The sequence below is a fragment of the Scomber scombrus genome, chromosome 7 (assembly GCF_963691925.1).
Source record: "Scomber scombrus chromosome 7, fScoSco1.1, whole genome shotgun sequence".
NCBI classification, from domain to species: Eukaryota; Metazoa; Chordata; class Actinopteri; order Scombriformes; family Scombridae; genus Scomber; species Scomber scombrus.
Window position 1 is genome coordinate 6,546,874 of NC_084976.1, and position 23,954 is coordinate 6,570,827.

General features: G+C 41.1%; 1 protein-coding gene across 2 annotated transcripts in view; it reads right to left on the reverse strand.

Annotated features, from left to right (window-relative positions):
- rims2a (regulating synaptic membrane exocytosis 2a) overlaps nucleotides 1-23,954 on the reverse strand; it is a 145,239-nt gene that overhangs the window by 46,020 nt on the left and 75,265 nt on the right. For both annotated transcript variants that reach the window (XM_062423016.1, XM_062423014.1), the window contains exons 8-19: nucleotides 17,904-18,115; nucleotides 16,510-16,629; nucleotides 14,793-14,892; nucleotides 14,482-14,605; nucleotides 13,093-13,139; nucleotides 12,695-12,807; nucleotides 11,429-11,476; nucleotides 8,831-8,961; nucleotides 8,282-8,474; nucleotides 7,793-7,946; nucleotides 5,155-5,223; nucleotides 2,553-2,691 (exon numbers count right to left, since the gene is read on the reverse strand). In XM_062423016.1, the coding sequence (XP_062279000.1) occupies nucleotides 2,553-2,691; nucleotides 5,155-5,223; nucleotides 7,793-7,946; nucleotides 8,282-8,474; nucleotides 8,831-8,961; nucleotides 11,429-11,476; nucleotides 12,695-12,807; nucleotides 13,093-13,139; nucleotides 14,482-14,605; nucleotides 14,793-14,892; nucleotides 16,510-16,629; nucleotides 17,904-18,115 (1,450 nt within the window). The remainder of the gene's footprint in view (nucleotides 1-2,552; nucleotides 2,692-5,154; nucleotides 5,224-7,792; nucleotides 7,947-8,281; nucleotides 8,475-8,830; nucleotides 8,962-11,428; nucleotides 11,477-12,694; nucleotides 12,808-13,092; nucleotides 13,140-14,481; nucleotides 14,606-14,792; nucleotides 14,893-16,509; nucleotides 16,630-17,903; nucleotides 18,116-23,954) is intronic.

Sequence of the window (23,954 nt, forward strand, 5' to 3'; positions counted from 1 at the left end):
TGTTTGCAGGGGAAACCACCTCTGCTGGACAAAACTCCAAAACCATAGAACACTTATCCATTTTCAGTATTGCCATAATCACTTGTTTTGGTAGATCGAATGTAAAGACAAACGAGGAAGTTGTTTTCCTAGGACTCACACTTGCTCGCAGGGTACATTTTTGAGCAAAATGAGAAGAATGTTTGTATGATAATGACTAGAGAAGATGAAAAGCGAGAGTAAAGCAATGCTGATACTGGATGGATGAAGTGTATGGCCACATAATCATTCTTTTCTTGTCTATGTACTGTACTACCGAAAGGTAGCACCCACAACACTCATGGCACTGATGATAGCCAGGTAACATTTTGTGTGGTAGTTGGCTTCCTTTATTCACTGTTCACTGTAGATTTCATGCAATTTAAGTGTCATGCTAGTCATACTAGTCACTTGACGCTGACTACAGTGAAAGAAAACATGCTATAGTGTCAGTGCCATGTATTCAACACTCAGATGGATGAAAAAAAAAGAAAAAGGGCTGTGGGTTGTGGTTGGGGAAGTTTTGGGATGGAAAGTGGAGGTACAGAGATGGGGCTTCATGCAAGTTCAGGTAAAAGTCTACCTGGGGTCTTTTTGAGGATCATCAATAGGCTGAGTATGTCTGGTTCGAGGTAGGGTGAGAAAATGGCTGCAACCAAATGGAGGGAAGAGAGAAGACAGAGATGGATCTGAGATGGTGCCGAGGAAGAGGTGGAAGAGGAGGAGGAGGAGGAGGAGGACAGGAGACAGACAGAGAGAGAAAGAGAGAGAGAGGATTGGAGACAGAATCACAGGCAGACAGATGGAGGGGTGAGGAAAGTGCAGGAGAGAGAACGAGAGATTTCTCAAAGAAGTAGGATGTAAAGAGGCTGAGAAAGCTCATAGGAAAGGTTGATGTAACAGTTTCAAAGAGGAAAAACAGGCGAGGAAGATAAGAGAGGTTGAGAAATACTGTGGGATGGTGAGGAGATGTCTTCCTCAGCTTTACCACACATATAGATGAAAGTGGTACAACGAACACACGAGCAACATTCACGGAGGAAATAACAGAACACATAGTCCAAACACCTAAACCTGCTTCACTTCTACTGGATAATAAAACAAATAATTAAGACCATGCACATTACATGAGACTCTGTCTTTTACAGAAACAATCTGACGAACATTTCAAAAAGTAGTTGTACATAAACACGAGAAAGCATATACACCCCAAATATAATGTAGAAATTACATAAGGCTCATGAGAAGCTATAAAAATTCCTGAGGAGATTTTTTTTATATATTGTAGAAGTTCTGGGACAAATACAAATTCTCCATGACTCATTTCCTGTGTCATTTTCAGCTGTTTCCCATAAATAACCGGATGCTGTTAATTAAAGCAGCTGAAATACACTCAAGTGAGCACCGTCCCAGACAATTTAGATAAGTGCATTTTCTGCGTCTGACACTGATTTAGGCCAAGCCTCAGAAATATCAAATAAAGTTAATTGGACGGGGGGGAAAGTAGCTGCGGCCTGGCAGTGCCAAGGCTATGATTGGACTCTTGGAGCAACATTTTCCAACCCTCACAGAAAATAAGTGCTGATGGAGGATAACTGACCACTTCCCCTTGACCACTTCTTCCATAAAGATAGTGAGATAGATGCAAATACTGTTTACTGTATGCAGCATTTGCAGTGTTGGCTCCAAATGTTTCCTGAGTAATTTCATCCTTCTAAAGATGGGGGAAAAACTAACTGCCACTAAAGCAGTGTAGTATACACACATGTTCATTATTTGCTGCTATTCACGTCGTTCATTTGGAGAAAGCTGCTCTTTAAAAACTGAAACGTCATACAGATGAAAGCACTCATACACAAGATCAGTTTCCAGAGAGCTTAAGGCGAATGGCATTGTGCGTTAAGTGTCTGCGTACATAAACACCTCTCTGCATGTCTACTCATCAGCCTCCACTTGTGCTTGTCAGCTTTTTTTTCATGCATGGCCGCATATGTGCATGCATCTACTGTACACAAGTGTAAGCTGGAGTGTATCTGTCAGGTGAGTAGTGTTCTTCAGACACACTGTGGTCGTCCACTCTAGTAGAGAAGCTGTACTGAGGAGACCTGAGGACAAAGGTGGGGTCCAGACTTCAGCTGTGTGACAGAAGTGAACTGGATCACCCCTCATGTAGTTCACTCACCACACACTGCCCCCTACTGGTTAGGGGATACATCACCTCATTTTTTTAAGTGGGAGAAAATAGCGCTACAACCTAATTTCAAATTCCCATTTTCCAGAGTAGCCTGAAGTAGTTTTCCTTCAAACGATGCTTTTAAAGTTTACATTACACTGCATCCATCACAATTTTAAGGATTCCTAAGCATGGAAATTAAGGCATTCTCCATCAACATATGATAAATTACCAAAATACATATTACACTAATCATTATCACATAATCAATGTAGTCAGAATAAACACCTAGAAAAGGAAAAAATATCAAAAACTAAAAGACTGCATCGTTCGTCCCGGTGTTGCACTGAGCATTAGTTACCTGGATGGTGGGGGAACGCTGGGGGAGCGCGAACGTGCTCGGTTTATATCAGCTGACCGGGAGCAGTGGTTAGACGACATCACCTGCTCAGGGACAGACAACGTGGAGCTCTGGAAGTCTCTGCCATTTGGCCGGTAGTCTGTAAAGACAGCAATGGATCAAAAAAGGTAGGGATGAAGGGACAAGATCAAGAATGTGTGTTGTTATTGAGATTTAGTCGTTTCTTATTACTATTCTGATACAACAGATACTGTAGAAGTATCAATCACAAGACAAATACAGCAGTTGACTACATTTTATATCAGTTTGACTTTCTAACTCCTCTGTGGATTCTCTGTATGGAAACGGGTAAATCTGCAGTTCATGAAAAATGATGACTGCTAATGATGCTGATCCAGTTTAACTACACCCAGTAATAACAGACCAAACTTTCTCTCAAAGTTCTGCTTAATGTTAAATGCCATCTGCACAGGTGATAGATTTTCTATTCTCATTATGCTGACTTTCTATATTCCAAAAATGAGGACTGGGTTTCTGTATAGTTGAAATTCATTCACTGTGTTAAGATGTGTGCATTAAACATGAACATAGCCTTTTTTAAAAAAATCTGAAACATAATAATGAATTTTCTCTGCAAGACTGATTAGTCCATTGAACTTGAAAGAGTTCATTAACCAATAATCAGACATTGCTAGCAGCCGTGGTAAAGGTCAATGCTTAGCACTATTAAAGTTGATTGATATTCAATAGAGTGTATAGCACATTAAAATTAGTTAAAGAAAACCCTGAATCAAAAGTTGGAATAGAAGGAAAGGTGGGAATAATTGGAGGTAATGATAAAGAAATGTTGACCTTCACTTAAGGAAGTCTGACATATTAATACAATAAGATTTTCTCTTTGATAGAAGGTAGCTGTGCATAATAGTTGGAATAAATCTATTAAAACATTTCACATTAAATGATCCATCCTGATTATAATTGCAGGAATATGGTGCTGACAATGGGCAGTGTATGCTGGTGGAATGCTGATCATCTAAATAGCATATTGCCATACTGTCCTTCTACCGTTCGCTTACAGTTTTTAAAACAAATACTAGAAACAACAAAAAATGAAGCCTGATTTGCTTCATTGTGATTCATACCAGATTTAACAGTGAAAACATCTGACATTTCTAAACAGCAGCTCCAATACAGAGCCTCCTGCACAGGAGCAATCAATTTCCATGCAGAGCCAAATTAAATCTATTCTTCCTCTTGACATGCTGCTTCACTCATGAGTAAAGCCTGCCTGTTAAGCACACATAAAGAAGAGAACCTGACTGACAATTAGTAGGATTTAACAAGAGCAGTGGGCTGCATCAGTGCAGAAGTAGAGCACAGGACTGAAGGGTCAAAGCAGTATTAAATGTACTATGAAAATTAAAAATGAAGAGTTTTCACTTCTAAAATGTCATTGCATTAAAAAAGCCAACTTCCAAAGACATGATTACATCAGCACAACCTATGCCCTAATTACTAGTGTACACTTCATCCACTAGACAATTAAAACCTGGCAATTAGTGTACCGTAAAATAACATGCACTGAAAAAATGTTTTTCTTCCCCATTTGAAAGTAATGGTGTCAGCAATTTAATGCAAAGACTGCAGGATAAGCGGCGATGTGGTATAGCCTAAGTAAAGAGGGGGGGTGCAACCAGAGCTGAGAGAAGGGGTATTCCCTTCACTGTGAATGAAGTGAAGGGGACTGGCATGGTGAGGCGGTGAGGGGCTGATGAGAATGTTAAAGAGGCTAGAGGAGGATTTCCCTCAGCTTCGGTATCATCAGCGAGCTCAGGCTGATGCTCTTCCCCATGCTCTCGTTCTGTCTGTCTGACAGCCACTTTGCTACAGTAACTGTATCCATTCTCCTCTGTCTCCGATGCATTTCTTTTCCTCTCTTCTTCTCTGTGGCCTTGATCTGCTAATAGGGATTTGAAACATTACCATGTGCTAAACAAACTGTGCAGGCAGCTGTCTCCATACTGTAATTTACTAACAGCTTTCCTGCAAATAAGGTCGGCACATTTTCTGTGGTTTTGCTGGTTTTAAGCACAACATTATGTGAGAGGAAAAAAACAGGGATGATATTTATTAAAAGAGATGAATACTGTTTGCCAATGCTACACTTTGCATGAAAAAACTAAAGCAAGCCTCTTTTTTGAAATGCTTTTGCTACCTGCAGTATTCCAGCATCATTTTCCTCAAGGTTGATATTTTATGTACTTTTCAGTCTTTCTTTCTGCCTTTTTCCCAGTCTTGTAACAGCTCAGCCTCTGCTTGTCTGATATGCAGCGTGGGCGCGCTGCTGAAGCCTCATCGAGTACAGAAGAACAGCAACTAGCGGTGCAGGGGCAGAAAAAAGCTCACTGTTCCCTCCCCTTCCCCTGTGCTGCTGCTGACGGGCTGCAGCATTTTTACCCTGCTAATATGATATATAATGGTATTTGTAAGCTGTTTAGGCCTAGGAAGCATTTTATGGTGAGTTACATGTAGGAGATTAGAAATTGGTTGTTACTTTTCATTGAGATTCTCTTTCTTGAACTGCATGTTAATATGACCTCACCTGTTATTACACCGACACCATCTTCACAATCGTAGTCTGAGATCTCACTGTCACTTATCCTCTGGGATCCTTTGAGTTAAAGAGACAGTGAGAAAGATTGGAAAGCAGAAGAGAGAAAGGGGGGATTGAAAGAGCAGAGCAGGAAGGGGAGAGACAGACAAGGGGAAGAGGGGAAAGTCAAGTTACATTCCCACATTCATTCATTCAGTTGTTTTGTATTATACACTCCCTGGTCTAACTCTAATCTTTATTGGTTAAACTGAAGGTTCTGATGGAATCCAATAAGATATGAACCCAATGAATATACTGTCAGTCTCTAACTCATGTCACTGCACTCCACAAATACAACAAATGGTCCCGCAAGAGAGTGTTTCGGGAAAAATATGCGTCAGCTGTAACAAATATTGCTGCATTTCACTGCTCGACTTCAACAAAACAGCAGATCTCTCTTGGTCTGGATGGTGGCACTCTTAAGTGACATGTTCAATCATCCAATTTACATGTGAAGGTGGGGGTGGGAGAAGTGTTCTTCTCTTTATCCCCCCCAGTTGCTTTATCACCCCTCCCTGTCCCCTCTTTGAAAAGTATGAACCCCCCTCTCCGGCCCCCACCGCCGCCTTCAACGTTCAAGTCAACTTAAATCAACTGGACACGTGTGCTTTTTCAGAAATGACAAGTGCTGCACTCTGGCAGTGCCGCTCCCAACCTCTCATCTCAGTTGGCTGCAAACTTTTTACAGCTGTCAGCTCTTTCACCTCACACTAACACAAACGCCCAGAAAATCATCGTCTGGGGAGGAGGGGGGGAAGAGGGGAGAGGAAGCGAGCACGCCTTAAGTGTCCAGTAGAAGCATTCGAGTGAAACAGTCTACAGTGTTAACCAGTATCTGTTCAAATAAAATAACAGTGGTGAGAGAAGATCCATGAAAGGAGCTACTTTTCATTTTTGGGTAGAGGAATTTATGACTCTACAGAATACTTAAACATACGGACAATCAAAGTATTCTTTTTTTAAATTCTGTAAGTAAATATACAACCACTGTTAAAGAAGATTAAGAATAAGAAATAACAAAAGATTTATGACAATTTTCAAAACATATTCACATTCAAAACACACAAACACAAGCAAAGCAGAAAAGGGCTGCAAAATTTGCCAACAGTAAAGAAAAATATACATCACAGAGGAAAAGCAAGTGGTTAAGATCAAATGATACTGGGTCTGCCAGGACTGACAGCCTGGGTTTTTATAGCATCAGTTTAGGATGAGGATGGAGTACAGTTTTGCAGGATAGAGTTGTGGGTTGCAGGCTGGGACTGTAAGATATTTAACAGGTAAATACACAGAGAGGGAGAGACCACTGTGTCCTAAATCTCTGTTTCCCTGGAGCGTGCACGTGTCTGCTACCTTGAGGGGATTTCAAACGAGCTGGTGTAAAATTTACACCGGCTCACCACATTGAAAACCATGTGAGGGAGCAGAAACATGTACCCTGCGGGGTTAAAGGGTGGAGAATCAGGGCACAAGGATGCATCTTTTAAGAGGACAGGAGGACACTCAGATGCTCCATAGAGCAGCACTGCCTGGGAGCACAGGGGGACTTTACCTGAGTTGTATGAATATGAGCCTTTGTCTGTAAAAGCAGAAGCAGTAAGGTTCATGTGACATGGATGACAGAGGCACAATATGCATGTACTACAGTAACTGTTAAAGGCTATATAAACTGAAGTAATAATAGAAATAATAATAATAATGATATATATATATAATAAAGAATAGAATCTTGTTGTTAAAAGTGCAATATATTTGGAAAGTATAAACTTGTGAATCACTTAGTCAGACAGCTTAAGCTGTGTGTAATGAGGATTTCAGATTTTGTCCCAATTTCTTACAGTACATTAAATTTATGTTTGTTAGTTAACACTACAGGATCAATATGAAGAGGAGATAAAATGTATGTAACTTATACTTTGTACTGTATGGGCCTTATTTACTAAGATCCCAAATAAAGAGTACTGAATTGTGTGTGCAGTCCAACACATTGCACGCTTGGTTTTGGTGCATTTTGCAGGTGATTTACTAAGAATAACTGCACTAATGACAACAGGTGCAGACAGCAGTATTTAAATGAGGGTTTTGTGTCTTAATGGTGAGTTTGGATGAGCAGAAAGCCTGCAAGCGCAAAATTAAATTTGATCCCATGGAATTACAGATTCTAGCGGAAGAAGTTAACAAACATATTGAGTTATAGCAAAAAAAATATTACCAGAAAAAAACACTATACAGGAGAGTATTTGTGACAATGCTGTTAGTAAAACCAAAAACATTCCACTCTAAAATTATTAACACGGGTGGAAAAAATCTGTTCTCTGTGTATTCTGTCATTGTGCCTTCTTCTCCTCCTCTCCACAATGACAGCCGGTTAATACCTGCCCTTCAAACCTATTATTTATAAACGTGTTAAAAACGTTATGCTCCACACTTGCAAATATTTGTTTATCTGTTCAAAACCATTAGATGAAACTGTCTAACTGCTCTAACCTCTCATTTATTGTTCATTGGGGCCACTGAAGCTCTTCATTGGAAATGACAGTACATTCTCAGAGTTTTGTGACATGACAGTGATAGAGGTGTTACATACTTTGCAGCCGCCGGGTTGGACTCTCTCCATGGAGCTGCCTGCGCTGTGCGTTGGGGGAGGCACGTGGGAGCGGGATGGAGGATACGTCGTGGGTCTGTAGCTTGTACCAGTGTGGCTCGTCATCCAGAAGAGCTGTCTCCAGCTCAATCAGGATCTGCCAAAGACAAAAGGCCCCAGTGAGGTTACATACCTTAAAAATGTCACTCCAATGTTTGAATACTAATTACCTGCATGTGCCACACACTCATAAAGCTCTTACTCTGAGCATCAATGCCAAACGACCCCTCCTTTTTGCTGAGGGGTAGTCATTCTTATACATTTACACATTTACATTTTCTGTGCATGTTGGAATAGGACTGGACCATCAAGACTTGAAATGGCCGAGAGTTTTATCAGTGCTTGACCCCAATGAAGAGGATTATGTGAGATACCACAGAGTCTGTCAGTGAGTGTCCCTGATCCCTGATGTGTGGGCTTCAGTTTTCTTACCTCCCCCAGGAATTCGCTCTCCTCCTCCCTCACCCTGGCTTGGTCCCACAATGTGATCTCCAGCATGCGCTCTCGAAACTCCCGCCGGTGCACCGGCGAATACATAAAGGTCTGGTTCCATTTGGGCTCTAAGGATTTCTTTACCGTTTTTGTTCTCCTCTTGCTTTTGTCGCTGGAGGAACAATAATTCAAACTGTTTTTATTTACAACCATGATAGAAAAGAGCCACGAATACATCAGATCAATAACACAGCACAGCACAGAGCACAGCACCGGGGCATGCTGGGAAGTGTGGTGAGAATTAGGTGGTAAAATTTGAAAATGACCTCCTGCAGTACTAAACCACAACAACTTAAATAGACACATCCACAGATAACTTTCCATTCCTGGTGCTTAAGGGTGAAAAACAATGCCACATGACCTTTTAGAAGACTCACTTTAATGTCAAAAAACTTTAGAAATAACCCTGTACTGGACAATAATGTCTGACATGACACTGAATGAGTGGGGTGGTTGAAAGAAGCACATAGTAACTGTTCCTACTCTTACCTTCTATCAGGGAGGAAGTAGATTTTGACATAAGGGTTCCTGGGCCGGCCGTCTTCTCTGGGTGGCAGGTCTTTGGCTCCCAGGATGGTGACGATAAGCTGATGACCCACTTTGTCATACCATAGTTTGACCTACAGGGGCAGAGCACAGACAGACTGCTGAGAGATAGATCTGGGTCAACAGGAGTAAGAAAGCACACAGAGAGAATAATGCAGGAGAAGACTTCATCGAGTTAGAAATGAAGTTTTTACATGTGCATTTGTGTCTTCTTGCATTGAGTTTAAGACCTATTTCATTTCAACCTACAGTACAGTTTTGGGTCTTCTCCTGCATTTACCCCTCAGAGAAAAGCAGAAAAAATGTCTACCTGCTAAGGTGATGTCAGGTCACATGCTTGGCGAGGTAATTTATCAGAGCTTAAGTGTTCATTAAAACACTTACTTACTCTATTAATGTTATTGTGATATGCTTATGTAATAATATGAAAACAATATGAGTGATACTTGAGTCTTTGTGCTAAAAAATATCACCCTTCAATTAAGAGATGTGTTTTGTGTATGTGACATGAACAATAATATATGTATGTGTGTGTGTGTGTATATATATATATATATATATATATATATATATATATATATATATATATATATATGTATAATTTTATATAGATACATATACCATACATGTCTGTATTCACTGCAATGTCTGCTTTTACATAAAAGTGTTTTATAATGTATGTGTTTGTGTGTGTGATTAAAAACTTCCCCTGCAGGGAAACATAACGTTTACTGAATGGAGCTGAATGCTGTTGGTCTGAATGTCATTTATACTAAACTGAACTGAAGTGAAATGCTAAAGGCAACACACTCTAAAATTAACAGCATGTGCTCAGTTGAAATGATACCATCTATGAATGATGATGTTGCCTGTAATAATGTTGTTTCAGATATTCAATGGGCATTGATATGGAGAAATCAATCATGCTGTTGCGAGAGGAATCGAAGACAGTTCACACCAGAGGGAAGTATGGACTCCAAAAGAAGACACTTAGAAGAAGGAAAAACTCCAACTGAAGCCTCAAAGAAAGTAGATGAAATGACAAAAGAAAACTTCTAAGCTTTTGTCCATACTTCAGTAAGAATATGATTCATGGAAAGGGTCTGCACCATTTAAAACTACTAGCTAATCATGCAGCAACGCAAGAGAGGGCATTCAAGACAAGTCAGTAGGTTTAATAACAGACAGCAGGGGGGCTTATTGAAAAACAAATTGTACCAAATAATCTCTACACCTGTTGCCCATCAAAATACCAGATACTGAAAAATATCTGTCTTTGAATTGGTAAAATATCTATAAACAGATTCAACTTAGAAACCTAATGATCATAATATGTCTAATAAAAGGAAGATACTGAAATAAACAACATGTAGGTAACTTTGTGATGTGTAAACCCAATCTAATTATCAATTGACTGAAGCACACACACTTTTCCAAGAGTGCAAACATGAACCCACTAAAACATAATAAAACCAAATTGACCTCAGTTCTAACTCTACACCATGTGTTTAGACACCTCTAAATCTTAAAAACCCATAGTACATATCATTACAGACAGCTGCATGCTCCACTATGCATAAGAACCATACTCTGTATCCATGAAGCTTCACATCAGATCCATATTAAGTTTGTTGATGTCCCTCTTAAGCAAATCAACAAATTCAAAGTATCCAAATTTCCAAGCTGGAGTATTAACCTGCAAACTAACTGAATCAAGAATACGGATTCACACAAAATGACTCTATCCAGTGTCAAAAAAGAAAAACCAAAAAAAAGAAATGAAAAAAGAAGACTGACTGATATTAAAGGTGAGAGATTAAAAGAGACCCTTGCAGCGAAGGAAAAGCTTCAAAGCTTTGCTCAGTTTAAAGTTTGTTATTTGGAAGGTACAATTTGCTTATTCGTTAACTCTCATCTGGAAGGGAAAATGCAATTTGGTTGGCAAAAAAAGGACGGTGAACTTGGTATCTTTTCACTGCAACATGGAACCGCAGACCCATTAACCATGATCTGCTAATTAGCATCCCGTCATCAGTTCAACTCACACGTGGAGGAGTCCCTCTGTACTGTACTGTATACTGTGTATGGCTAAAGAGTTACTGTATAAAGGCCTGGGTTCATGTCACACTGAAGCAGAAAATAACCCAAGTCCTTAGTCCTAAAAAGAGACACCCTCCTGCATTGCCAAAGTGAAGATCCGACAATTTACTACACAGGATAGGATCGATTACTGGAGTCAGTAGAGGGAATCGAGCAATGGAAGAGTGTCTCCTAAATGTGTGTAGATTAGTTGAGCATGCACTACCTAGGCAGAATGATGTGAATGGGTTAAAATGAGTAATAAGAACTGTAATCATAACAGTGATACCAAGAAATCAAATTGAAGAAAATGACACAATGCACTGCACTGAGAGGGAAACTTGAAGCTGGCATTTCCCAGAGAATGCATTTCCCAAAGTATGGAAACAGAAAAAAAGGCCAGTCAACAGTCAATGAGCAAAGACCAAATAGAGATTGTGCCCTTCAGACAGGGCCCATTACCTGGACCCTAGGGGCAAAAGGCGTTGTTCTTCTACTAAGGCTTTGGCTCTGGATAAGCAAAATTAAACAGCAAAAGAAAAGGAAAAAAAAGAAAAGAAAAGAAAAGAAAAAATGCAATAAAACCAAAACCTCACAAAACAACAACAAAAAACTCACAATACACTCTTAACACAACGACACAAGTTTGTAGTTTTAGGTGGGATATTTAGGCCAGTGGGTTCAGTCTTCTTTTCCTTTTTCCTTTTTACTTGTATCTTTGTGATTGTATCTAAGATCTCCTGTCCCTGAGCTACTCTGCTCTGTTCTGGGCAGACGCTTTGAGTAAATTACCAATGGCTTGTAATTATAGCTCTCCTTCTTCTCTGGACCTTTTCCCCCTCTGCTTCAAAGCTTGCGTCACAGTGACGTTAACCTTGGTTGCTATCCTTAAATACAATTTAAAGACTGTTTTTAAAATATTATTACCAAAAGTTCTTAACTGTGTGGAATTATTCATCAGGCACTACAGAGCTTACGAGCTTTATTCAATGAACTGAACTGTTTGAGTGATTGTGATTAGTTGTTTTTGGATTTCAAGGTCAGTTCCTTCATAGAAATGTAGAAGCATGGGAGATAAGGGTTTGCAGGATTCAGTGCTTATTTATTAAATGGCTGACACGATACATTTGTGTTAGGACTCTACAGCAATTGGAATCAGACATTTTCCTGTTACACCATGTCACCAAAATCTAAAAATAATTCTAAATGGTCAAATTAAAGGACCACGCTGGTTGTTTGAGGTATAAGCCTTAAAAGCCAATGTCACTTAAACCCAACATTTCTCCCATAAACATTGATATTTTAAGAAAAAGAAAAAAACAAGTGCTGAAGGTGTTAAACACAAGCTAAAACTACAATTCCCTCGTGGATCCTGAATTTGAGAGTTGATTTATCTCTGGCTTTAGTGCAGTCCTCTACCCATTTACCCCAGGAGGGTTTTTATACTAGATAATGGACAACACACACAGTAACCTGATCTACAGTACTGTGCTGGGTTGGTAAAGGGCCAGCTGAACAGGCTGAGAGCGAAGCTGTGCCCGGTAGCCCTAACAAAAGTTTAAACTAGGATTTTATATATATTCTGAGTTGCATAATTAATGCACAGTATACATTTTATAATATGACATGTGATCATCATTTCATTCAACAGTGTTCAAAACATTCTAACAATGCAGTTTCTCCAGAGGATTTCACGTATAGTCTGTGTGTCCTGCTGAGGTGACTTACTGAGAGCTGTCCTGACAGGTACTGGGGGGCGTCCCTCAGCATGCTGGGACTCATGGGGGACGTGACGGAGATGGACGGGCGATCCATCTTCTGAGACTCAAAAGAACTCGAACCTGACGGGGCACAGATGACACAGGCAGATTTTTTTATTTTTTTAGGAGAAAGACACAGATTTTAGTTTGTGGTTTTCCTGACATGATTAGATAACATGAGAGAGTAGCGTAGACAAGAGGAGAGACGCAGAGAGAGCATGAAAGCAGAGCGAGAAAGACAGAAATACAGAGAGGCAGAGTGACAGGAGCAGTTCTCTCAGATATTTCCTGAACTTGATGTTTCTAGGCTGATTAATTGGATCAAATGGGATAATGAAATAGGCTAAAGATCTTGACAAGACTCACTTGATTCCAGTTGTGCATGTGTGCTGTCTGGTATCCTCGGAATATCTCTGGAAAAAAGAAAAAAGAATAAAAGGAAAAACAGATAGAGTGTGAGCTCCTGAGACAGAAGAGAAGGAGGGGATGGAGAGGATCAATCTGAGCTAATGCTGAATACACTGTGCTTTAATGGCCGTAAGCACTGCATTAGTCTTCATTCACCCAGCAGCTCCCTCAGCAGCACAAAGCAGGTCAGATATAGGAATTGACAAAGCAAAGGTGCCGCTGTTTCCCCCCACAATTTTCCCTTTTGAAAACAATTGGAGGAGAGAGTATGGCAGCATTGTTCCGTCCCGTGCGGGCCCTGAGCCGACAGAGCCGCAGCCGGAGGGAGGCAGGAACAGATTTTGAATAAACAAGTCGGCACCGCTTGTTCACAAACACATTTAGTGAGAACACAAGCTATATTCCCTCTCGCATTTTCCACTTCAAGTCTCCATATTATAGAGTTCAATTCAATTCAGCATTATTCTGAGTCATAGAGGCAATGACATGGCATAACAGAGCCTGCAGATATGAGTGCTGTAATCAGTTCAAAGACAAAACTATCAATGGAAACAAGATATTTTGAAGGGAAGTGATGTAGTCACAATCAGATGTGTGTTCATTTTCTAGCTTTAGCGAAACATATGCAAGATATACATTAACTACTACTGAAGGGAACTGTAAAAAAAAATGTCCAGATTGACTGAATTACATCTAACGTTATAAGAAGCAAACAAGTACAAAAACCTGCAAAGAAGGCACAAGCCTTCATTAACAGTTATGCAGCAGTGATTTTATTCCATGAGCTGATGTTCGGGCAGGAGCACGCCTTCTTCACAGCTTCAAATCTAAACAAAATCTCAGCATATATATAAGACCTGTTTGTGTCAAAAGGACAACTACAATGACTAAAAGTGTTCAAAATTCTATACAAACTATGCAGCAAGCACAGCTCCTGTTATATATCCTTCAACCCTACATATACAGTGAAAAATACAGTCTAGGATAGATGTTCCACACAGAAACCCAAACAGCAATAAAAGGTTTTACAAACCTGATCTGGGTACACCTGATAAGTGAGAGAGTACAGACATACATTTGAAAAATACTCTCTCAGTATAGAATTTCAACAATAGGAAAATTGGAAACCAAAAAAATTATAAGGGTACTGAAAAATAGAAAAATTGCTTCATCAGCGGCAGAGGTATCAAACGAGCCAGTTTGGCCTAAAAACGTTCATACTTTCTCAAATGTAATAAAGTAAACATAAACATTATACAGTGTTGTGAGTCCTGTGGAAGCAGAAAACAGCCCAGCAGGAGTCTTGTTTGCAGAACATAGTGTGTGACACTGATAGTGAGCTCTCACCCTATAGGCCGTGAGACCACCAGCTCCACCTGCGGCTCAGGCTTGGATTCTAGTATGATATTGTAAACTTCTTTAAATGTGGCTCCTTGTAAAAGTTTCCCGTTCCACTCCAGCACCTGGTCACCTGCAAAAACACCAGATAAATCTTAAAACACATGGAATATTTTGATCTCTTGATCGTTTATGGTAGCACTGTCTGTGACTGTCCTAAGTGCGGAAAATACACATTGCTCGCACTTGTAGAGTGTGTTGAATACGGTTGAATCCACTAATTCAATTCTGAATTAAAGTTTTTGTGTGTTGTTGAATACCTGGTCTGAGGTGTCCAACAGTGTCTGCTAGACTTCCTTTCCTCACTTTAGTGATGAAAGCACAAAGTCTACCAGATTCTGTCATCTTGCCTCCCACCACCTGTAGAAAAAGAGAGGTGACTGCATCAGTATTGACATAAATGAACCAGCTTTGTTAGTGTTCTTATTACAGCAGCATTAATGTAGCATAACTCTTCCCAGCACAACCTGTGAAGATGTGGCATGTGCACTGCAGCTCATCAGAAGTAGACTTTTTGTTCCCTCCAAGTATTCTGTTAATTTCATGGCTTTAGCTCTTGCCTGCGAGGTATGAATCCTCAATAAAAGCATTACAAGGAGAGGGTCAATGGTAAAAAAAAGTCCCAGGCTCTGCTTTCTTTCCCAGGGACACACTCTGGTCCTGCTCTGTGGTTCTGTAACAATGCTGGCCCGTGGGCTAGAGCTGTACTGTACAGTCCTGAGCTGCTGTACTCCACTCTGCTCAGCTTACATGAGCATCATACAAATAAAAATCCCTCTTAATGGCAGCTGAATGCCAACATACAAAGGAGCTTAGGGAAGTCTGCTAAATGAAATGGCTTTATGTAACAGGCAGGAGCCAGAGAGGGAGGCTCTCAGAGGGGAAAGAGAGAGAGATGGACAGTGAGGGCGAGGCTGGCAGTCTGACTGATGGACTGACTGGCTGGATTGCCGAGTTGGTTGGCTGCTGCTGAGCGGACAGAAATGCACAGAGGCACTGAGCAGACACAAACATGCCATTTCAGGAGGCTCATTCAATCAGTAATGATTTTTCCCCATCTTGCTTCTCTGTTCTCTCTCCTCATGGCCCCCCATACTCCTCTGTACTTTGGCTGCTCAGCTTTTTTTCTTTTTTTTTATTAAAGGGTGCACCACCTACAGATTGCTCACATTTATGCATTGGTGACAAAAGAATGGAAACCAGTGGATCTACCACAACAGACAGTCTTTTGTATAATTTAGAAATGTAAAGAGTACACTGCAATAACGTTCTTAGAGAAAAGATTCAAATCACCAGAATATGACCAACAGCAATACAGACATAAAAGCATAATAAATAGTCTTCAAACAACACATAAATCAGAGATAAGGTTTGTATAAAATGTATATAGGCAGTGGATTGTGGTGGTACTATTCAATACATAAACACTGTGGTAAAAAAAACAAACTTTGTAATTGGGACAACAGTGACGGTTCTGGAGTGATTTGTTTCCTCTGAGCTGCTGAATGCAGTTCATTAAAGTAGTTCAATGTGAGTGAGTTCAGAAAATTGTAGAGCTCAATTTCAACCGCCGCTCATTAATATTCATCAGGAGTATAATCAAGTCTCTAATGAATATTAATACTGAGTAGCACTATGATGTAACCAATAATTTGAAGCCTAGGTGAAAAATCTAAAAGAGGCCACAATATAATAAAATTCATGACTGAAAAGTTATTAAATGTTTGCATAAGGGGAGATAATAGACACAGATGGTTAGCTGTAACCGTCTTCCCAGAATTCCCAGGTACGATGGTGCTATCAGTTCAAGTGAATTGCTGACATATTTTGCATCATGTATGAATGACACCCTATTTTCTGAAGTGTAATGGTGGTGCAGCAGAAAGCGTGATGGTGCAGTGTACATTGATGTGGCTGTGCATGCGCAGTACCCTATAGGCACACACAGACAGGTGCATGGAACTATAATAAGCTCACCTTCAGACCAAGCAGAGCTCCTGAGTCTCGAGGCACACTTCCATCTTTCATGCGCTTGTTGAGCAAAATACGCCCTATTAGGCGATCCCCATCTTTGGACGGCTGCCACGTCACCGGGTGCTACAAGGTCAGAGCGACAGCACACCTTTTGTTCAACAACTCAGCCACTTGAAGGTGATCACTTTAGATCAAAGAAGACAACTGTCCATAGTGAAAAGGGGGCATGGGGGAGGGGGAGTATTTATTCACTCGGGGAAGAAAGTTCACACAAACTCAGTGCTGTTATTTAGCTTATAAAAGATAAATCCCAAAGTTAATCATGGACTAAAATATGAATAAAAATTGACAACTTTTACAGGGAAATAAAAACTCAAAATACAAACATTCACAATAGTCTTAAGTGTTATTTCCAGAGCTTGTGTGAACCTGCCGGTGTGAGGGGTGGAGTGAGCGTCATGCAGCGCCCCATGCAGAGTAAAGCAAGCAGCCCCAACACTCCCCCTCAAACCAGCTCGTCAAACTGGAGCAGGAAGACCGGAGTCTCAGTCCAGTGCTTCTCTACACACAAACATACAACCACCATCAAGTGGAGTGGTGAAGGGGAAAGCAAAGAGCGAAAAAAAGAGGGGAAAAAAGATCATCTATGATATAAGAACAAATGAGGTAGACCAATGTTTAAAGATTAAAAAGGATGAAAAACTGACAGCACAGAATGAAGCCATGAGACACAGATAGGGTGAAGTCACAGACGCGGCAGTGGAAGGGAAAAAAGAAAAACAAACGTTTTTAACTTTTTGTGAAAAACAAACCCAATCTTCCCTGCTTTGTGTGCTTACAATCATTTGGGTTTTTAATATAGAAGTGAGTGGAAAGTTGGGCAGGGGGGCAGGTTCTCTCTGGACCGGGTGCTGTGGGGTAGGGCAGCAGAGTGAGAGGGACGGGCCTGAGTAAAGTGTTCCTACTGCACTAAACAGGACTGCTGCAGAGCAAGAACACAACATACGGAGGAGAACGAGCATGCAACTAGGAGAGACCCACATTCCTGTGTGCCATGACAAACAGAGAGGTTGTGTGTCTATGCTCTTCGTTTACAACTACTGTAAAGATGTGTAGTTTCTGTTTGGGTAGCAAAACAGCAAGTACAAGTAGCAAGCAAAGAGGGTGGCCCCGAAAGACTTTTTTTTTCGGCAACACCGAGCAAAGGTGGAGCCAAAAGTAACCGAAAACAAAAAGGAACGAAATCGCAAGAGAAATCAATTTATACAACGTCAAATGAAATCCAAAGAAACAAACATCTCACCTATTTACACTTAGTGACAGATAGCAAACAAAGACTGGATGGGTAGGTCATAAATAATAATAATAACAAAATGCAGGCTAGGTTGTCTCAGTACCTTCTCACTATGGCTATGCTCCTCGTTTAGGGTAGTGCTACTGCACGTATCAACTCCCGAGTCTTTAACCTGCGGTTCACACCATGCCAAGTCCTCTTCAAATGAGTGTCCCCCAAAGCGCACCATTTTCTTTTGCCTCTCAGATAAGGTGTGTGTCGGCTCGGACATAAATGCCTGCTCAATAGTTTTTCTTTTTCCCCTTTGACTGTCCCCTACAGGTGTGGGATAAAAAACAGAAAGAAAAACAGAAAAACAACATGCAAAGGTGTAAATAAAACGAAGGAAACATGAAATGACAAAAGACTCTGGGAGAAAGGGGGGACATGGGGGGGAAGGGGGAGAGAGAGAGACAGAGAGACAGAGAGAGAGGGAGAGAGAGATGGGGGTTAAGGGGCAGGAGGGAGGGAGGGAAGGGGGGACGGGGGAGAGGATCAAGGCAGGGCTCCACATGTCTCACCAAAGACATTGGGGAGGCCTCGCTGCTATGCCAAGATGCATGGTCCCACCAATGGCCATCCAAATCTCCTGTAAGGTGGGGGGGGAGGGCGCACATACACGAGAGAGGACAGCGAGAGGGACCAGTGAGGACACCACGAGCCACAGCGCACAGACATTAACAGCCAGACACACGCACAACACACATACAGTACTTAACAAGACATCCCAAGATCCATTTATTTATATACATACACGCACGCACGCACGCACGCACGCACGCACACACACACACACACACACACACACACACACACACACACACACACACACACACACACACACACACACACACACACACACACACACACACACACACACACACACACACACACACACACACACACACACACGTCACACATACTGCTCAAACTCTAAAGGTGCTCATCATGTGCAAATCTTAGATCGCTGTGGAGAAAGACAAAATGCAGCTCAGGTGATAAAACATTAAGGACTAATATTGATTGGATCATCTCAGCAGTGTACAGCGAGCAAAGAACACAAGCCTGCATTCTCAGCTGCAGCACTCTCAGTTTCAGCATTCATGAACATTACAGTTTTCTCCTCTTTTCCTTTTCCTTTCTACAAGACATGTTGTCAATCACAGCATTCACTGGGTGGTAGGAGGGAAAACAATACCCTGGAAAATCCATGACAGGGACAACAGGACACTCAGTCATACCTACAGGAAGTTCAATGTTTCTAATTGAAATGTCTTACGTGTGTTAAACTGGCACCTCATAAGACATTTTCACAAACAAAGTCTCCAAAATGTTACATGTAGCATCTCTTCAAATTCACATTTTACTGTTGTTGCTGTGTAACGTGACAGCACAACAAGAGGAGTATTTTTGCCAAAATATTTCTATTTCATCAACAGAGAACAGTCTTTAAAATCTCTTAAATCAGGAATCTAAGTTCAAATCAATGGACAAAAACTCACATTTGGTTCACACAAAGTTAGTGTGCTGCTATCTTATCGTACAGTAGCTGGATCTGTAGGAGGGAGCAGAGCGGCCCTCTAATGTGTTTAACTGGGGATTCAGATTGCAGTGGCACACAGCCTTAACTGACCTCAATCTAAAGTGCACCAGGGAGAGCTTTTAAAGATGAGTCTCTGATTACAACTTCTGTAGTAGCATCAGTGGACACACAGCCTTGAGAAATAAAGGCAGGGGAAGTGGCTATAATGGTATTACAGGGTGGAGGTTTCTGGGACATGTTTTTTTTCTTCTTTACCCTGAAGAAGAGGAATCAAGTCATTTCAGTTGTAAAACCTCATCCCCATCTGATGTTTCTCTCACAAGGATAGAACCAAAAAGAGAAGACACTATTATTTTATGAGACAAACATCGGCCGGCTGTGAATATTTGATCTAGTGGAAATGTATGTCAGCAGATCCAACTTTGTCATTCTACAGGATTTACCCTGTTTTCCCGTGTGGATGCACAGAGCGGAGAGAGATGGAGAGCTCTTTCAATTTGATTAAGAGGATTAAAAATCCAAGCTAATTAAAAAAAGAGTGAAGAAATATTGAATCCAAAGGTAGCGCTAAGATTCCCGGTGGAGAGTAGTATGGAGGAGGACTGAAGGTTGAGGCTGTCCAACGAGAGAATAATCCTACAGAGAAATCTTTTCAGTGGTCAGAGAGATACTGACTGGGGAGAAACTGGAGATTTCTTTGTCCAGAGATCTTACTGTGAAGCACATTTAACATCCTATTATGCAATTTAAATGTTATTCCCTTATACTGGCTAATCATTTTACAATTCAGTAATGGAGTGAATTAAGAAACTGTCTGAATTAAATTGCTCTTATTATAACTTTTAAAAGATGAGGTGGGGTCATTTAAGCACTAAAGAAACCCTGTTTAGTGTTGACAGGCAGATCAGCAGTTGGGGGTCTTTCACCAGCACATGTGCAGCTGTTGGTCTACATGTATACTAGTGTGAATGTATGTAGCTGCAGGGAGGCTTAGGGGCCGCGAGCACAGGTAAGGTCATCTTGAAAACACTGCGTCTGTGCTACCCTCTGGGCTATATACATCACATTCCCCACACTTCACTTCCCCTGCAAAGAGCTGTACAACCTAATGGATCTATACAGGACAGGCTTCCTTCAAGCATTATCTGGCTGAGGATTCAGTCTCAGGGAAATCAGGGAACTCTGATGGAAAGGCATAAAAATAGACCTGCATATGCTTCTGGATGAAGAGGAGGAGGTGATGGGGCACAGGAGCGTACGAGGGTAAAAAGGAAGGGATTTTCAATATAGAGGAAAAAAGATGTCGCATGGAGGAAGAATGCTGGGTAAAGATAGTGCCACTGTGAATAAATGTAGCCACAGTGTCCAATCTTCTAACAATGTGAAAATATACACACAACTGATGCAGAAACACACTACCTATAGAATACATACTACATATTCCTTTAAAGGGTAATTCCAGTTTTTAACAAGCAGGGATTCATTTTTATGGCTTTGTCCATCGCTACCAATTATTTCACTAAATGAATTGTTACACAGGTTGTTAATGTACAGGATAACCCAGAATTTTTAGCCAGATTGTCTAAACTTCTTTATTTGCAAGTAAAAATTAAAGTGAGTGCACCGGAAATGTCAGCAATGACTTGCATAGATTGCAACTGCCTAGAAGAAATTGACAGCTATGTACAGAACTATGTTATTGATGAAAGGTAACTTTGGTCTGTAAATAATAGACAGTTCAATTAATAGCTTAATCATTTGGCTTTGTTTTCTATTACAAATAACCTTGGCTAACCTGACAGCTGGGTAAAAACCTGTCTGGTTGTGTTTCTTAGTCTGCCTGACTTATTTTTAGTGTTGTCAGTGTGTTCCCATATCTCAGAAACTATAATAACTGTTAGCAATGATGGCCAAAACTATAAAAATATGACCCATATTGCAATAAACCAGAAATATATTTCTTCTTGGTAAACTTCTAGCATCATTTTATAAAACAAAGTAGCTTTTTAAAAATATCATTTTTAATATAGTTTTAGAATGATTCCATTGCAGAAATTTTGTATTTCTCTGGGTTAAAGTTAAACTGACCCACCTCCAGCATCATTGCCCTTGGCTATTTTAACTGGCTTATTAATATTAATATATATTCCTGCCAGAGTCAAATGCTGTCTGAAGATATTTCCACAGTTTTCTTCATCTTCAGAGTTGTGACCAAGTCGCAAGGTCAGTGTGAGCCAAACAAAACAAAGTTTCCTGTGTCCCTCCTTCCCTCTGCTATCACTATCCATCCATCAGTCTAGCAGAGTGCTAAAACTACTTACTGTACACAGTTATGCACTGTGATAAAACATTATGGATGTCCCCAGACAGGCTTTGCCCTCTGCGGCCCTCTAACCAACAGCTGACAACAGTGATTACCCTCTTTGCCTCCCAGCTGCTATTCTGTCGGCAGCATAAACACCAGAGCGCAGTTCAGCATGGTAGACACTCTCCATTGAACAAGTCACTTGCATAATGTGACCATGATAGTCCAAACAGCTCAGGGCCTGCATTTATGATCTGCAAGGGGAAGAAGCATATCAAGTAAATCACCTTATGTTGATATAGATATGGACAGACTACACTGTGAATACTACATCTCCATATTATTTCCGTCACTGTTCCTCCTCCACCTGCGCTTGTTCTTTCTCCCATCACGCTCCTCCACCTTCACCAGCCCCCTCCCCAGCCCACCCCCGACGTCTGTCAAAAAGAATCTGAGTGGGCGCCGGCATGGAGGCACGTACAGCCTCTCCCTTTTCTTTCCCCGAGCTTTATTAACAATGGCACACCACAATTGGGCACTGATCCCCAGTGAGGCACTGAGTGGTTTTTCAGGGAGCAGGAAACTCATCACGGCCATAAATTGTGAGCATCAGCAGTCTGCACCCGGCCCTGCCGTTTCGCCCTGGCTCCGAGGCCCCCGCAAAAGTGCTGATTCAGGGCGAAGGCAGAGCGCAGGCAGTGGCCGAGTTCACCACCAGCAAGCTTTCCATCACTTTGACAGCTCAATAAAAACCAGTGTAAACTATTAATTGGATCATTAATTATTGATGCTGTTTTTACTACAATTCAGGGGGCGTGAGCAGAATAGAGGCAGGGGTGAAACAGTGTGTATGTTTAAACATAGCCACCACGCTAGAAGGTGAATAGTGGAAGCAGATCTTAAAATATCGCCTTATATTCTAAAATAAAAAGACCTAACTAACTTCTATTATGTACAAAACAGAGTTATATTACCTTTTAAGGGATAGAAGTTTAATGACTAAGAAAGACTGGAGAGCACATACTACAAACCCAACAAAAACTGAACCTCAAAGCCATTAATGAGGATGTAACTTAGGCTGTCACTACACATTGCCCACCTCTCCACTGTAGTTAGCCATAGCCAGCCTCCTCTTTTCTGTCTGTTCGGCACTATTATGAGACTGCATGTCAGGAGAATCAATACAGAGGAAAACACAGGGAGAGCACCATCATGGTAAATCAGTCTCCAGCTCTCGCAGGCACGAGTCAGGCCTATTAAAGCTGGCACACCCTCTTTCCTCCAGTCCCCTCCCCACCTATGGATGCCCCTCCTTCTCATCCTATCAAACTCTCCGTCTTCCTTAGCGTAAGCCCTCAGGGGGGTTTTGGAGATTTGAGAGTATGACATAGACCCCTCGACCATTTCCTGGCCCAGTCAAGCTGAGTGCAAAAACCCAGAGATGCTGACAGGCCACATATGGTCAAAACATCCTTTCTGTCCTCTTTTTCCATTTCTCTCCCACTCTGGTGCATGCAATTACAACTTGTTGTTCTTTGTTTAACTGCTTTGGCCTTTTTTTTTGCTCCTGGTGAGGGTAAATGCTCTCTGCAGTTGCTAATAAAAGAGTGCTTGGTTTGCATGTTACACTACACGCAGGGAGATTCCTTCATGGGGTCAGCTTTTTAGACTGAGGAGTGGATGTAAATCATGGGCAGTGCCTGAGGACATTCTTTTCAGGAGCATTTGAAACACCTGCACAGTCTGGTTGAGCTGAAATACGTCTACAGTGTGCCATTTCTACAGTCAATTTTCTTAATTTGTTCCATTTGTAAACTTGATGCACTGCCATCTATCTTCATAGCTGTTATCCTTTATGAGTGCAGATCTCTCTATATTATATAAGCTTTTTATTGATTATATTAATATACTCCTGAATGTCACATGTCCAAATCTGGGGCCTAGAGTTTGTATGACCTGTCTGCTGTCAGTTACATAATTAAGTCTACTTTGACGGAGTGCAAACAAGGACACTCTGGTTTAAAATAAATGGTTCAGTGGAATTTTCTGAACCATTTATCAGACTCCCTGCATGCACTGTATCACACAGCAGCCTTAATTATGTCACAGATGAATGAAACTGCCAATTATACCTAAAGAAAGACCAAAGATAGCCTCCATATAATCAGCTGTCAGAGGATGTTCTGTAGCTTGCATGGAAAGCTGTACTTATTCAGGTCAATAGTTCAACTCCTTCCTTTGTTTATCCTCTCTCCTACACAGGCTGA